This window comes from Sturnus vulgaris, chromosome 1, assembly GCF_052056855.1.
Source record: "Sturnus vulgaris isolate bStuVul1 chromosome 1, bStuVul1.hap1, whole genome shotgun sequence".
NCBI lineage: Eukaryota > Metazoa > Chordata > Aves > Passeriformes > Sturnidae > Sturnus > Sturnus vulgaris.
The window spans coordinates 108,089,062-108,105,923 of NC_142243.1; the positions used below are offsets into that span (position 1 = coordinate 108,089,062).

Here is a 16,862-nt window from a genome sequence, read left to right on the forward strand (position 1 = left end):
CATCCTGTCTTAATGTAATTTTGATCTGCGAAATGCCATGGAAAATGCTTCTGAGGGACAAGCATTGTTGGTCCAGACTAAGAGGCAGAGAGGAGTGTCATAGGTTTGCAGGGTAAGATACAATCCTGTCTGCTGGAGTATGAGCAGGGGTGATGGTGGGTATGGAATCAATGACTGCTCCAGAGAGTGGTTTCTTTCTGAGTGTTGTATGCATACAAACAGGCAAAATGACACAACAATATCTCATCACTGATGTCAGCTCTTTTTCTGCCTTATGTGCAGGTAGCCCTAAGCACGCTATCCCTCTCATACACTGCTGCTGCCAGACATCATCCTCAATTGAAGAGCCACTGATTTACATATGGCACTGGGTAACATACTTTCAAATTGCTTCCTCTCCACCAAAATAACCACACTAGTAAGCAGCTGCTCTCATCACACCCTCCTCTCACCCTCATGGGGGAAACAATAGTGACATTTGTGGTGAAAAGGCAAAATGAACATAACTAAGGTAGCAGGTTACCTGTGCCCTGGAGGCCCTGGATTAACCAACAAGGTTCAACAAGGACCACAAATGATATAGAGATCTCTTGTCTACACCACTCCACACACAACAGAAACCAATCCCACTGGATAGATACAGCTGTGGAAAATGCAAGCCATTTTACAGCTTGATTGTAATCTTCTATGAGTAAGTGCAAAAGAGAAAAGAATATAAAAGGAGAATACTGAGGGATGTCTACTCCAGTAGTCCTGATTGTGTAGAGGTGGTAATCTTGGAATGGTAAATGTTACCTAAAGGGAAGACACTGTGTTTTCAAATAAATGCTCTTTACTCAGAAGCACCTATTCCAGGTTCAAAACAAAAAAGTATGATCTACCCATTTGTTACCCCTTTTCAAGTAAGGATTTTTCTGGCTTATTTTTATAATAAGATTTAGCTTAATGTCAATATTTGAGGACACATGACAGATTTAGCCCCTACCTCTTATCTCCCTATGAACAGGGCTGGCTGGTGTTGAAAACGAGAATCGCCTCCACTAAAAAAATAACTTCTTGTTTTGACCAACAAGGATAAGATCACAGAAACACAAATGAAAATACTCTGTTAAAGCAATTGCTGAATAGGTTACCCTCACAAACTGTGAGACTAAGATGCCAAATAAGGAACTCGGCAAAGGAGGGAAATGATCTGCAGACTGGGTGTTTGTGACAGATGTTATGCTAATGTGGCTAGGTAATTATTATTGCAACATTATACTCAACCAGGAGGCCTCTTCAGAAAACTGCTGCAGCTGAAAAATGGTTGCACTGAAGGGTGGCAAATTGCTCCATTACTCTTTGTTGCTTCCATGTATCCTGATTCCTGGAAAGTGTTCCAAGATTGACTTAGAATTCCTGACATGACAATAACATCATCAAAATGGGCAGGCGTGAAATCTGACCTTCCTTTTTACAAATCCATAATATAGTCACCCTATCCATGTAAATCTGTGTTTGTGCCTTCTTCCATGAGCCACTTTCCTCAAAAATCCAGTCGGCATGTTATGCAGGGATAGATTTGTTTTAGTTCCATGCTCAAAGGGATTTAAAGATATTATCTGCAAATAAGCAAACTCACTGGCAATAATCTTTTAGGCAGCTTGTCCCAGGAGGTATAGATGAATAAACAGATCATATCTCTTTGTAGGACTGGTAAGAAAAGACTGTCAAGTGTCTTTTAAGAGATACATGGACTATCACAATAAATTTTACTATATATTACTTTGCATGCTAACATGTCTTTTTGTCAGTTGCCCTGAATACTCTGCTGACCAGCCTGATTTCCCATTATGTGAGAACTATATGAAAACTATGTGAAAACCTGAAATGGCTCTAATACCAAGTGGAGCAAAGCCAGCTTTTAACACAACTTTTGTCAACAGCAGGTGGATGAAAAAGTAGTTGGTAGACAAACGGAAGTACAATAAAATAAAGAAGCAACATGGGTAGTGATAAAACACTTAATTCATATTTATGAAATCGAAATTGTATTTCCAATTATGCTGCTTCTCCTTTTCTTTTCCCTTTTTTATGGTGGAAATTGTTTGAAGGGAGAATATTACCGTGGTTTAGTACATATTATGTCACAGTATCATCTGGGGCCTCTGGGCAATTGCATGATTCAGGTAAATAATAACACATCACCAAACCACCTTCAGCAAGCAGTGGTGTGAACCATAAATGGGCAAATGAGGCTGCTGTCCTGAAATGCACACATAGCCTGCCGGACATGTACTGATTTTGCAATTCTACACTTTCATGACAATAAATAAATAAATAAATAACAGAATCATTTAATTAATTATGTTGGAAAAGACCTCCAAGATCATTGAGTACAGCCTATGGCCAAACATCGTCGTGTCAACCAGACCATGGATGGCACCGAGTGCCACCATCCAGTCTTTCCTTAAACACCTCCAGGGATGGTGACTCCGCCACCTCCCCGGGCGTCCCATTCCAATGTCTAATCACCCTTTTTGTGAAAAAATCCCTCTAATGTCCATCTGACACCTCCCCTGGCGCAGTTTGGGACTGTGGTATATAGATACAGAAAGACTAGTGCACAATACTTATATAACATATAGATCTATGTGTGTATACAGACGTGTATCAATAAAAGGTATTTCCCCTCCGCCTGTGGGTGGGCCGGTAACTTTCAGCAGGATGCAGTGCCACACGTACCAAGTGGCAAACACGGCGAAGGCAGCTGTCCCGAGGTGCTAATCCCGAGCCCCGGCTCAGACCACGGCTCGGAACAGCTGCTCCCGGGAGGGCTGGGGGCTCCGGGCTGCGGTGCCGTACGTGCTGCCGGGGCCGCGCCCGCCGCTCCCGCGCCGCCGCGGCCGCGCGCACGCGCGCACCCTCCCCTCCTTCCCCCTCCTACCCGGCGCCGCTCCAGGGTCACGTGGCGCCCCGGGCCAGGCGCGCCCCCGCCGCCCGCCGCCAGCGGGAGCGCGCGCGGGCGTGCACGCGCTGCAGCAACGGCCGCCGCTTGGCGCAGTTCGCACCCGCCCGGGCGCGGCTCCCCCGGCTCCCCGCTCCCGTCCCTCCATCCCTCCCCACAGACACCGTCCGTCCCGCCTCGGCTGGCGCCGGCTCCCGCCGGGCCTCGCTCGAGGTAAGCGAGAAGGGGCCGCTGTCGCCGGCTCGGCTCGGCTCGGCGCGAGGTGTCCCTGTCTGCGTGCGGGGGACGAGCCCGGGCGGCCACCGGGCAGGGAGGGAAGGAGGGCGAGCGGGAGGAAGGGAGGGCGGCGCAGGCCGTGCCCCGGCTGCCAGCCCGGGCTCGCTCCCCGCGGAGAGCCATGAGAGCCTCCCCGGAACCGTCGCTGCGGAGCGGGGCCGCCCGGCCGGCGCTGCCGGCGCTCCGGACGCTGCCCGCGATTCCCCGCAGCCCAGGCCGGCGGAGCGAAGGGGAAGCGTGCCCTGCCGTGCCCCGGCTTCTCGGTGTGCGGCTGGGCAGACCGGGGGTGGGGGTGGCGGCCGGCGCTGCCGCCCCGCCGCGACACGGGGGTGGCGAGAGCGGCGGTGCTGCCGGCGCGCTCGGCGGTGCCGCTCTGGCACTCCGGGGTACGCGGCGCGGCTCGGCTCGGTTCGGCTCGGCTCGCACTGCTGCCCAGCGCCTTGCCCTCCAACTCGGCACTGAACTGTGGCTCCGGCGGGGCGCTCCGCCTCTGCCTGCCGCGTTTGTCCCTCTGAGGTGTGTGGGGAGTCTGAGGTGGAGCTACACTGCCCGCGGTTTTTTGTGTGCTTCTCTTTGGGGTCTTGGCGAGTGTGCGTCTGGTTTAATTTGTGTGAACTGCGTTCTTCTTCTCCTGAAGTGGTTACTGAGTACGTGTAGGAGGCATCAATGGTTTTTGATAGAACAGGGCACCATGCTGTGTAAACGTGTGCAGTTCCGTTCAGAAAAATGATGTCATAAATATACCTGTGTTGTGGCTGCACCTTGTACGTGCCTACCGTCTGGTTACCTTTTTTCCCCTCCCCAAACGAAATTCCACTGTTGTTACAAGAAAGTATTTGTTAGCCGTATACCATATTGGTATGTGGTATTATTCAGTACACTGTCAGAGAAGATGACAGTCTTCAAAAATTTAGACCTTAGAGTCATAGGATAACCTAGGTTGTAAGGAATCCACAAACATCACTGAAGTAAACTCTTTGGGGTCTATTCTGGTTTTCTTTGGTTTCAGTTGGGATTTTTTGTACTTCACAAGCATTTCTTGGGACGATTTTGCATATTGAGCACTTAATGATTGCAAAATAGAAAAGACCATAGCATTACGTACATTTTAAGAATGTACAGATATTCATTAGTTGTAATAAAAAGCCATAAGTCACGAAATGCCTTCTCTCTCTCTCTCTCTCTTTTTTTTTTTTTTTTTTTTTTTTTTTAAGTGTGGGAAGATCTATCACTTTGTGGATACATAACCAGTTTTTTTTTGTATACATACTAGGCAACTAGTTCCAGCCGGGGCCAAAAGTTGTGCCTTCTCTCCTAGCCCCTTCTCTAGTTCCTTTGCATCCCAAGAACATACAGGAATGTGAAGAGTTTTGCCATCCCTTACAAAAATCAAGGAAGATCTCTTTACTTGAGTGTTGTAAAGTGAGGTGCTCTCTAAAAATATATTACTGTTATATAATGGACTATTAAACTGATATGGTAAAGTTAAAAGGTTTCTAAATGATCCCAGGATGCCAGGAACTTTGACTGAAATGCAGTTATTATCTGGTGTTATTCTTAGTTGCAGTAGGAATAACTAGGACAGTGCTGAATGGCTCTCGTCAGCAATACTGATTTTTAAGCTTGTATCATAATTTTTCAGTTAAGCATATCAGAAAGTTTGATTTTTTTTTTTTTTTTTTTTAGTGGTCTGTAACAGAGATGGTGTTTGAACTTATTCTTGGTACTTAATACTTCTTCTTGGAACTTAATATTTTGGGTTGTTGCAAAAGTAAGTGTAATTCTTTGCTATTGTTTACTTGGAAGACCTCTACATAAAATGCTTCAGTGCAGTGAATTTTATACCCTTTCTCTCTGTGTCTAGCGTTTCCTACCATTGGTGTAAAATCTTGATCAGTTAAGGGGAGATCCAGACTGCACTTAGGGCACTTGACACCTCCTTATGTACCTTGAGGCCCCGAGCAGCCCTTTTTTGCATTGCATGCTTTATGACTTGGTCTCTGCCTCAGAGAATTTGCAACCTAGATCAGATAGAGGTGAAAGGATTTTGTTCAAAGCCACTTTGGGAACCTTTGTCAAAGCCAGAGGTTAAATTAGTTGCAGTTGTTGCTTCTCTTCCTGGGAAATGGTCACACGGTTACTAGTCTAGATCACAATTTTCTTATTTTCTCTATGCATATTTAGAGCAGGATCACAGCATACAGGAAAACAGTTTCTCATAGTCTTTGTGTGAACACAGAATCTGTGCTTAAGTTAGAATTTCTAACAAACTGGATTTTTTAAAAAATAACTTTGGATTATATATTAAATAACTTTGAATCATTGATTATATAATGATTTAGCAATACGTTCCACATAACTTCTGAAAAGGGATGAAAGGACACTTTCTGGTTTGAGATTAAGTGCTGTATGTTACAGATAGCCGGAGTGAAGAAGTTTTCAGGCTTATACACAACAGGGTGTGATGCGTTTGTAATCAAATACAAGTCTAAAGTGTGTATATTAGATGTCTTCATCCCCTGCTGGGCACATCTGAGAAAATCGCATAGTAGCAAACCATATCCCAGTGATTTTTGTATCTGGAGAATGTTCTTTATGATCTTGTTGAAGTTACAGTTTAAGGATCTACAGTAATACAAAGATACCGTCTCTGGACATATCTCACTGTTACATAGGTAAGCAGAGGGTTTTTTTTAAATTATAAATATAATTATCCTCGTCAAGCATAATAAAAAATGTTGCTGCTTTTGCAAAGAATGTGATGCTTAAAATTAATTTAATCTGCCTAGCTATTCTCTCATCTTGATTGTTACATTAGTGCTTGCATTTCAGTTTGGGCAGGCAGACAGATTTAATATGAAACTGTCGTGCTCAGTCAAGTCAGATTGTCTTTCTGCTTGAGGACAAAGCTTAAGCACACTTTTTGGAGGTTTTTTTTTCCTTGTATTTATATTTCAAGGGAATTCTCAAAGAAAGGATGCTAGCTTCCCCTTCCTAGCTAAATCAGTTTATTTCAGGTTTGCACTAACGTAATTTGACATTAGTTGTCAGAAGCTGCCCTGAGTCATTTTCCCCAGACAAAGGGACACTTCCTCATTGCTTCTGTATGCACTGAGTGAACAGATGAGATTCTTAGCTGATGAATCGGCCCATTTCTTTATCCAAAGTGCTGAAGTTGAATACCAGAAATGCAAATATGCAAAGTAATAATAGAACAGTCTGCAGTGTACTAGGTGACATATTTTTGTTAGTGTATGTGGCTGAAGCCAGCTAAGCTGGTCTTAGGCTGTGTCTCTAGGTTTACCTGTCTTATTTTTAGACTGCATAACTGTCTCCTCAGGAAATACACTTCTTCTGAATTGATGGGTATGAAAAGCCTTTTAAAGGAAATGTGTAAAGGATTCTTTTCAGGATTCTTTTCAAAATTCTTTCAAATAAGTGCTTCGGATAATGAATTGTAGCTGCAATTCCATTAGAAATGGAAGTAATTGACTCTTTCTTGGATAACTAGAATTTAGTTTATGTTGTGAACTGAAATACAGTGATTTAAAGAAGAAAAGTACTTGGGGGTGACTTAAAGCCATTCATTCCCTGAAGGGAAAAGTATGCCTGTTAACAGAAACAAGAAATCTGTGAGGCCACTTCACAGGTGTGTTGTGTGTCCTGTATAGACAGTGCAGACACGCTGCTGTGTGCTAGGGGTGAGCAGATCCCTCAGCCAGATGTGATCCCTGTGGGTCATTACAACTCAATAATGCAGTGGATTGGCTTTGCTGAAAGAGTAAGCATATGCCACTTTGCTCAGCTGTATCTAATTTTTCTCTTCCCAACATCTCATGTAAATACCTCTGTGTGGGAATTCTGTAAGACTAGCACTTTTATGCCACTTGTTAGTAATACAGCCAAGTCTTATATGCAGATTATATTTAGGGATATTGCTTTATTTGGTATATGTTCATTTCAACAATATGGAGAATCTTATCAAGTGGGAAAAAAGATGTCGTGTTTATATATGCAGTATTTAAGGCTCTTTGAGTATTCCATATATGTATTTCTCGGAATAAGTATTATATCTGTTCTTGTCTCAAATCTTATGTTTGTGTATCCATTCTAAATGTATCCAAATTATTTACCACAGATAGATTAGATGAAGATAGATTTCATGGGTGCACACATGACTGTGTTTTTTTGCTTTGACTTCTTGGGAGGTTGCAAGAAAATTTAAAAACCCCTGGGGCAGATAAGCACCTGGGAAGAAACGTTGTTAAAAGGAGGAAACAAAGATAAGGGATTGCTGGATTGCTTATTAAGGAAATGCTTAGTGCTTTCTAGAAACATACAGGAAAAGCTTCATTTGCTTTCTCTCATATCATCCAAAAATGTGATGGATAGAATTTCTATTCAGAAACATTGGTTTCTGTGTTAGATGTCTGGAAATAAGTCCAGCCAAGGATGATGTGGCCTCACAGGAGTCGATGTTGCTGGAAATATGTTGAGTGTGGCAGAGCGTGGTGTGGGATATGCCCATGCAGATTCCAAAGGGCTGCACTCTTGGATTAGCCAGTTACTTTTTCCAGTACCTTGAAAGAAGTTAAAGTCTCTGTGCATAAGAACATTTTGTGTATGTGTAACTTAAGTTTTTGATTGAACTGATCATTTTGCCACTAAAACTCAATTTATGAATTCTTAAAGTATTCTTTGTCCTCACTGGTGTTCCTTTGTAAACAGAAAAAAAGGATAATTTTAAAAAAAGAGAAAATGCTCAAATTAATACAAGGACAGCTACTGTAACACTGAAATCAGGTGATTCATAGCAGATCATACAGATAAAACTGTTGACACAATTACGAAAGCACTGATTCCAAATAAACTGTGGATTTCCTTTCTTACTATTTTTTCCCCAGTGGTAAAAAGTAGTTAAGTTGCACTGCAAAATGTTTTGATTTGAATGGCTCTTGATTCCACCTGACAGGAGATCTTGAAGGCATGGAATTTACCATGTTGCATCATAGGTACAAAACTAATTTGATTTTATTTTTTAACCACCAGTTTTGTGGGCAATACATTACTTTTGTATCACTAGTGTTTCTCTAACTTCTGTTAACTGCTTGAATTCTTGTACTTGCTGTTATTACTTCTAATAGAACTTTTTTTTTCTTTTTGTTTCTGGACAGCTGAGAATTGTAGGTAAAAACAGGTAGTATTTCCTAGTAGTGTTTTTCAACATTGTTGAACAGAATTTCTTTTCTAGTTGCATGTAATTAGCTAAAATGGAAAATTTTAATTCCATGCTATATTTTAGGTGCCTTCAGCTTTTGTATGAAAAATCCTAGCAAGTATATATTTTTTTTTAATAAGAAGAGGCACTTGATGGTATTTTTCCACTCTGCTAGAGGAAAAACTCTAGCTAATTTCTTTTAGAAAATTCATATGTCCCTTTCAGGATGCATCTGAGGCAGATAATCTTTATTCAGTGTGTTTTCTGTTAGTCATGTCAAAGTTTATTTTATTTTAGCAAAGTTAATAATCTTTGAATTAGGTTTAAGCATCCATATAGAGAATGGATAGAATTTTGTACTTAAAAGTGTCAGAGATGTGCTGGATGTGTTTCAGCACAATCTGGAATGAACAGAGCTTTATTTCCAGTCTCAGTAAGCAGATGTTTCAGACCAGGCCTGGGACTAAAACTTGGGCACAAAAGAGTGCTTTCATCCCCAGGCTGATTTCTGTGATCTGTGTAGGAGAATGGCAACTCCTCTACTTTTTTTGTTACGCCTAATAAGCAAAGTGTAAAAGTGTGTGAAAATCGAGATGTGTTGGAATTTTGGAACTGGAGTTGAACCTTGTGGAGAAAGGACCTTTTCCAGTGTCAGGATGGGGTGTGAGACTAAGAATTGTCACACCCCATCTTGACGTTGAGAACTTTGGTGTTTCATTTTTGGTTGATAGTAAGTAAAATTACGTGTGACAAGGCGGGGTGAAGGAGACAATTGGAACATGAACAAAGGTTGTCCTGCTCTTGCCCTATCTATTAGGGTATGTTCATTGGAGAAGGATTTGGTCCATTCATTTGTCTTGGCATATTTATTCTGATTTCTGAGTGAATTGGGATTCTGAGCTGATAGAAACTGTAGGATTTGTGCCTCCTTCCTTCCAGAACTCAGAATGGTATGCACTGATGAAAGTTGGGGAAATGTCCTGTAGCTGTTTTCTGGTGGTGGTTGTTCTACAGTTCCTATACAATACAATCCAGTAATCACTTAAATGTCATTTTCACAGGCAGTCAGACTTTTACATATCCCAGATGGTCATTAAAAAGAAATCTGATTTGCAACTGCAAATGTAGCTTATTGAGGCAATGTGCAAAGAGGTAAAAAAAAGAGGGAATGCCTGAAAAATCAAGTTCTAAATGTGATGAAATCCCCTGCATGTTAAATTTCTAATCTATCCTGAATTTTTCATTGCATAGGTGAAAAAAATAGTGCATCTCTGAGATGCTGTAAAACTAAATGAAATGCAATCAAATATATTATGATGATTGCTGCAGAAAACTGTGATTTAAAAATAGAATCACACTTCCCATCAGGGATTTTGGCTCACGGGCAACAGTATAAAATGTGTAGACCGACAAAGAGCAGGTCAGAGAAAGAACATAGGATGATGAATGATCTTTGTCAGCATTATTACCTTGTGTGAGTCTAGTGAAAAACCTCATAAGTGTTTTCTGAGACTACACTACAGGAAAACCTACCTACACCAAAGAGCTTCATTAAGGTTGTATGGAAAACATAACTTCTAAGACTTCCAAATTCGAGGTATTTGCTTTTCTAAACAAAAGCTAATTTTCCTGTGCAACTTGTAAGCACATAACATAGTGCTTCAACTTACTGAGCAGGAATTATGTTTTACTTAACTTATTAATATTGAGAAATTAAAGACAAGAGGAATAACAAAATGTACAAAACTTATTACCTGCCTAAATGTTACCTTACTGCAGTGACACAATTTTATCTGTATTCTAGAAACACTGGTGTCTAAAACACTTCTATAAGCTTTGAAGAAAATAATGTCCCTATGAAATACTGAAAGATACTGAAATAGTACAGATATCACAGAAAAAAAAAACCCACCATAAAATGCAGTCAATAGTGTCTGAAAAGAAGCACTGGCTTATGAATTTTGCTTCCATTTTGCTCATAATGATATGTTTTATTCTGTATTTTAATGGAAGATGCAGGATAAAGGAATGATGAGAGGGAAGAAGTGTGTCTAGTAATTCTTAATATTCTGTGAAAATACTTGTCGTGTTTGCTAAAAAACCCATTAGTTTTTCCCGTAAGAGCCAGATGAAATATGAATTTATTCAATGTATAGAAAAGGGCTCAGAGATAGTAGCAGTTTATTGCAACCTTACTGCAGACATAGCAATCTCAACATTCAATTTAGGATTTTGTCATGGACATTGATATGGTTTTGGACTTGAGTTCATTAATTGTTTTGGAAACCTACAAGCTATTTGGCTGCATTGTATAATGTGGTTCACTGTCCTTGAGTTGAAGTCTTTTACATGAATTTACAAAACGTAGAGGAGGAATAGTAGTAGGGTCCTGGATAATTTTTTTTTTAAGGTTGTAGTTCAAGAAGCAATCCTCCAGAGTCTTCTGAGCAGACACACAGTAACCCCGTGAGGGTGGGAAGGAGGTGCGTGGGTTTAGGGTGGCGAGAACTTGTCTGTGTGGAGGGTCCTCAGACAATGTTTCTCGCATTTTGGGACAGAATTTTGGTTCCTTATACTGCTTCTCTTCTTCAAGTTATTTCACCTATCCATTATTTTATTTACATAAGTAATGACATTTCAGAATTCCTCAGATGAAAAACTAATTCTTAATCTGAGTCATGGAGCTAGTTATTTGAAAAGCTTGTATGTTTTGTCCATGCACTCACATTATACTGCTTTACAATTCTGTTTGACGAAAGCAAGAAAATTTCCACAGGAAAACAAATGTTCATCTTGTTGTGCATTGATTTTGTATGGTTTGGTGTAAACTTGACACCAGGTCAGTTGTCTCTTTACTATTATTATGTAATTTAAATTTCAAGAAAGAGGGAGAAAAGTTTGCAAATAGCAGACCCTGAAATGTTGTGAAATTTGCTGTATCAAACATGCCTGGCTGCCCCAGTGACGCCATCAGCAGAGGGAGCAGCACATGGAGTGTCAGCAGGCAGTCTTGACTTGGGCCGAGCCAGGACTTTGAGTGCTGCTGCCACTGCTGGAGTTGCAACAGTGGGTGAAAAGTCTCCAAGTGAGCTAATGTAGACTTTGCTTAAGAATCATTAACTAAATCCCTGTTTTCGTGGGAGCTTCAGCTGTGGTCATGTGACGTGATGCAAACCAAGATCATCACCTATCAGTGCAAACATATGGCAAAGTCAGCCCATGTTGTTACTTATCTGGGAGAGTGCGAGGGGGCTGGGACGTGTCGAGCAAAGCCTATTGGTGAGGGAGTTTCTGTGTGAGCTTTCTTAAAGAAGCACTTCCTTTTTACTCGTAATTCTGCGTGGGAATGTATACCAAGCAGTTTCCTCTAAGAGACCAGAAGGTTTACATAGTTCTTCTGCTTCTATGAGAAGAGAAGAAATGCTGCTACAACATCTTCTTATGGCTGTAGTTTTTTCATTTACCTGTATTGTGGAAAGTTAGTTTTCTGTTTTCTGAGATGCATAACTCAGAAAAGGATGTTCTTGAAGATGACTCAAATAGAAGTGATGTTGCTGCTCATGAAAAGGTTCCTTCTGGAATCTTGGTGAGTTTGACAGATTTATTGCTAAATATGGGTATATAATTTCCTATAACACAGTTAAAATATTTATTTTTTATTTTATTTGCCTATATTTATTAGTATGTTGAGGACTTTAATTAGGCATTCAACAGACTTACTTTGTTTCCCGTTTTTGTTCCATAACTACTCTGTACACTACTAGGAGCAATCCTAAACCCCCAACTGAAATCTTTATTTGGGAACAAAGATGTTTTTGTTGAGTAGATATGTTGCTGCAGTGGTCCTGTTTGACAGGGTCATTTCCCCCCCAGTTTTTCTAGGGTACAAAATAGAAACTAGTAAAATACTTGCTAAAGATTTTCTCTGCTTAAGGAAAGCTTCTGCTTCATAAATTTATATGTATGCAAATATAGACAAAATGAGATAAACTGAGGTAAACCACTGCTCTGCATGTTTATTTTGTTCTACCTAATCTCTTGAAACAAATACAACATCTTTGCTGTTTACATCATGTGGCATTAGATGTATTTTAACCCTCTAAATGTATCTCAAAATAAGTGGAATGTATGAATATCTGCTCTCCTGGAAGCTAAGATCTGCTTCTAAGTAACTTTTTTTTTTCAGTGAAACTTAATATTCATGCCATCTAAAGTTGTAGCTCTCTAGAGCAAGCTGATATCTTGCCTTTGAGCAACTTGCGCTCTTCTTTTTCTCTTGTTGAACTAGGCACTTGTTCATATGGGTGTACTTGTATAAAAGGTGATGGCTTTAAGAACCAAAAAAGTGCAGTTTACCATTAGTAAAGCCGTTCTCCATATGCACAGAAAACACCTATTGTGGACAGACTTTTGATTACATCTTGCACCTCTATATGGATATTACTGCATAACACACACAAAAAAAAAAAGCTAAAGAAAACATATCGGTCTAGTGGCAGCTAAAATAACATCTTTGTTAATGGTACAGAGATACAATTCCTACCCACAAAATCTCTTTCTCAGGTTATGCTAATGTAAGCGTTTCTTGGTAATGAGTTTTGAAAATTTGTCTTGTCTGTCGTATCAAGCATATCAGATACTCTGCGGTATTTATTTCTGAAAGCCATTGCTGTAACATGAGGAAGTCAAACAACATATTCAGTGTTAACTTTAGTTGCACTGATTTGAGTATTTTATAAGTGGAGGCGCAGCATTTTAGTTATTGAACTTCTGAAGTAGATATTTTTTCTTATTTTGTATTTACTTTTGTGCTCTCTCAGAAAAAGAAAGTTAAAAAACCAAAGCATTTTCAGTTTCTGCTTTTGGCAGTGTAATGGCTTCTTGCCAGAAAAAAAAAATTATTTTCGTGATATGACATAGAGATTATTTCCCCCATTCCAGTTTTGGTTGCACTTAGCTTAGTGGTATTAATATTATTCAGCTGTAAGAATTTTTGCAAACTAGGTAGTATTGCATAAATATTAAAAAATCAGTCTCTCTGGAGCCTCAGAAGTCGCAAAGAATGTTTCTGCTTTGAAACCTCAGGTATTCATGGCCTCTTAATTTGCTGTCTGAGAAGAGTAAGTAGTAGTGAGCTGCACTAACCTCAGTTTTTAGGCAGAGTTCTGGAATCCACTGCATCAGGCAATGTATAGATTCTGGATATCAAAAGAAATACAACTTAAAAGCTAAACAGTACTGTGAAGTATTACTGCCTTGCCTTTCTTAGTTGGTCTTTTCCATCAGGCTTTTTTCCTGAATTTCCAAACTGGCAATCAGCATGCTCTTTAGGTTCTTATAGGAGGTTAGGAAGGCATATTGCTCTCTAATTTCAAGGCAGTGACATTTAAGAAATGTTTACTAAGCATGAAGTAAAGAGTATTATCGAGGAAGTACTTTGTCTTACTGGTTATGCCATGATCAGGATATTTCTATTGCATTTGCAAAAATTAACACAGTAACATTTTATACTGTTCCTTTCTCACTGTAGTCTGACTCTGTACTGTTCACAAGTTTTCCCCCAATTTAAGGAAAACAAACAAACCTAAACAAAGCTCAAACCAAATCCTAACCCCCAAATTTTAAAATCTCTCAGCTAGGCTTCTACTGACATTTGAGATAAAATGACCTGTTTCTCAGGTGTGCAGTGACACTGCATTTCTATTTGATCATTTTCTTGCTTCAGTTTGAACCTTCTTATATAACGTGTTTATCTTGCAAAGTGCACCATTATGTTAAAAGCTGAACTGCAGTCTGGTAAGCAATAATGTGCATTAGTTTATTACCTTTATCTAGTTTGGTTTACTTGCAATGTAAAAAACAACATTTACGTTCAGACATGGGTCATAAAAAGCTACTTTCCTTATAAGCAATGTTTTTAATACTCAGTAGGTACAAAAGTTCATAGCTTTTTCATGTGTAAGAATGAACCAGCTATGAACTTTAAAATGTTCAAGAGGTTGTTCAGTGTATGTTCATAAAAGTGGCTGTGCTGTGAGCCAGAAAAATGAAACCGATACCTGGAGAAGAGATAACATTGCTACAGGATCTTCTTGCTACAGAAAAGCTTGGTCTTGTGTGGGTTGTGTGGTGAATGTCTATGGTCAAGTTAGCATATCTGTGAGAAAAACTAAATTATTTATCATCTGAACTCAGTACTTAGCAGAAGGTGTGAAATTTTTATCTTTTAAGAAGTCAGTGCTTTAAATCGTAGATTGCTAATGCCCGCTTCTCAGGTCCTGGTCACTGAAATGAAGTATACGGAATGGAGACCCTATTAATAAAAGTTTTTAATCTCCTGATTGTGTCAGATATTTCTTTTAACAAACGGGGTCTCCTTGGTGACACAAAATCAACTTTTCTTTCTAAGCTGATACTGTGGACAGCTCTTGGAAGTGGCCAAGGTAGAGCCATGAATGATAATGATTATGCGTTAAAGATTTTTTTTTCTTCCATGGGATTGAGTTTAAACATGGCTGTCATATTAGGTGAAGACTAATTTATTCAACAGGAAAGCAGAGATACTGTATCCTCTGTCTTGAGTTACAGTTCCTGAGATGAAGCAAGTACCTCACTTATCGCAGAGATGTTCAGTTCCCTGCCTCTTTTTCTGGTTTTTTTCCCCTAGCTCTCTGGTGCTGTTCAGCACCTCTTGACTCAGGTGTTTGTCATGTTCTGCTTAATGAGTTAATCTAACTTACTAACAACCCACTGAAACAAACAACAACAAAAAAATGTAGACTTTTGCCAGCTGTGTCAGAGCTAAATTAGCTCATTAAGAGGGTCAGACGAGGAAAGGTTGAAGTGAGACCTTCCCTCTTTAGCAGGGATGAGCTATTCACTATTAAGCAATCAGTTTTATAGTTGTATGTGGAACTACTTATAGATGAAATTGAATTAATGACTAATGTTGATAGAGTCCATCCTCTTAATCTCATTACTCACTCAATGACAGTCTGTTCTTTTTGTCTTCATCGACAGTCTACAGGAAAAAAAATTCTTTAGCATGTTACCTAGCATAGTAATTCTGTGGATAATTTCAAGACAGTTTTAAATCTATACAGGAAACCCTACACCTTCCGTTGTAAGTCTTGTGAAGAGAAAGAATTTTTTTTTTTTAAATGTTAGTATGATTTGGTAAAGTATAAGAAGCCTGAGATGAGAAAAATGTTTCCATAGCTGCTGTAAGTGTGAAAGTAGTTTTAGATTTCTTGCCTGTTTACAATTATATCAGTATATAGATGCCACAAAAGTGGTCACTTCTGGGTGGGTGTAAGATACCCTGTGTTAGTGTAAGAAAGACTTTGGAGGCTCAAAAGAGAAATAACTCATTGGTTATATAGACAATAAAGCAGTATCAGTAGGAAAATCTGTTGTAACACCGTAGTTTTGTTTAGAGATATTAAGAAAAATCTTAAACTTTGTTCAATGACTAATAAAAATAGAAATGCAAATAGAAAAAAATAATCGCAGATTTTATCTAGAAATAATATCCCCAAATGGATTTTTAAAAAAATAATTTAGCCTCTTTTGTGTTTTCAGTGTTGTGGGTTTTGCTTGTTGGCAGTGGTTCTTTGTTCTTCTAAATGTCCTTAACTTCAGTGGCTGCAGTTGCTTGAATGTTTTTGAAATGAGCTTGTAGCAGACTTCGGGGTGGGAGGCAGGAGATGGTAGAAATGAGGAAGAATTGCACTTAGGCTTCTATCAGAACATTTTCACAGTTTTCCCTCCTCTTTCTGTTAAGGCTCAGATGTTCTGAGAAATCCTTGGACTTTCATTTCTTATTGGGAGTCATAGTTCAAATAGTTCTTAGTCTGAAAGACCTGCAGTCATTCAGAACTCATTCACTTACCTAAGTATTTTTAATGGATTAGGCAGAATTTTCAAAAAGTGATTCTGTGCTCTTTATCCTGTTTGACTATAGCATAATCTTAATATGTGTCTCTTTTCTCCCGTTACATACTTTTATAATTTCTCTAAAATGACTCAGCCATTTTTGAAGTACAGAGCTGTAAAGGAAGAGTTACATGCAATATGTTCTACATACTTTTTCCCAACTTGAAATTATGTCTTTGCATCCTTATGTACAATTATCTCCTTTTACAATATAGGATCGGTTGTATTAAATAGGCAGTCCTCAGGAGAATGAATTTTTCTTTTTAGCTTATCTGAGTTATTATGCATCACTTAAATTTAGGCTTTGAGGTCTAAAAATGACATGCTTCAAGATTTTCTTTGAAGTATTTAATTAGTCATAGATTCAAGATGATAAAGCATTAGAAATAGGTTTTATAACTCTGGGTACTTTTAGTAATACAAGAATTGCCTCAAAGTTCTGTAGATTCTTGAAAACCTTTGTGTAAAGCTTGTTACAATAAAGTA

At 39.4% G+C, this 16,862-nt stretch overlaps 1 protein-coding gene across 2 annotated transcripts in view; it reads left to right on the plus strand.

Annotated features, from left to right (window-relative positions):
* The first annotated feature begins 3,025 nt into the window (after positions 1 to 3,025).
* Positions 3,026 to 16,862, plus strand: part of LPIN2 (lipin 2) — a 43,596-nt gene continuing 29,759 nt past the window's right edge. Inside the window, exon 1 of one of the 2 annotated variants that reach the window (XM_014871264.2) lies at positions 3,026 to 3,160. Coding sequence is in view for 1 of the 2 variants with exons in the window: in XM_014871263.2 (XP_014726749.1) it covers positions 11,941 to 12,027 (87 nt within the window). In the remaining variant the exon portion in view is untranslated. Of the gene's footprint in view, positions 3,161 to 11,765; positions 12,028 to 16,862 lie in introns of those variants that run through there. The other variant, XM_014871263.2, reaches the window with a different exon arrangement.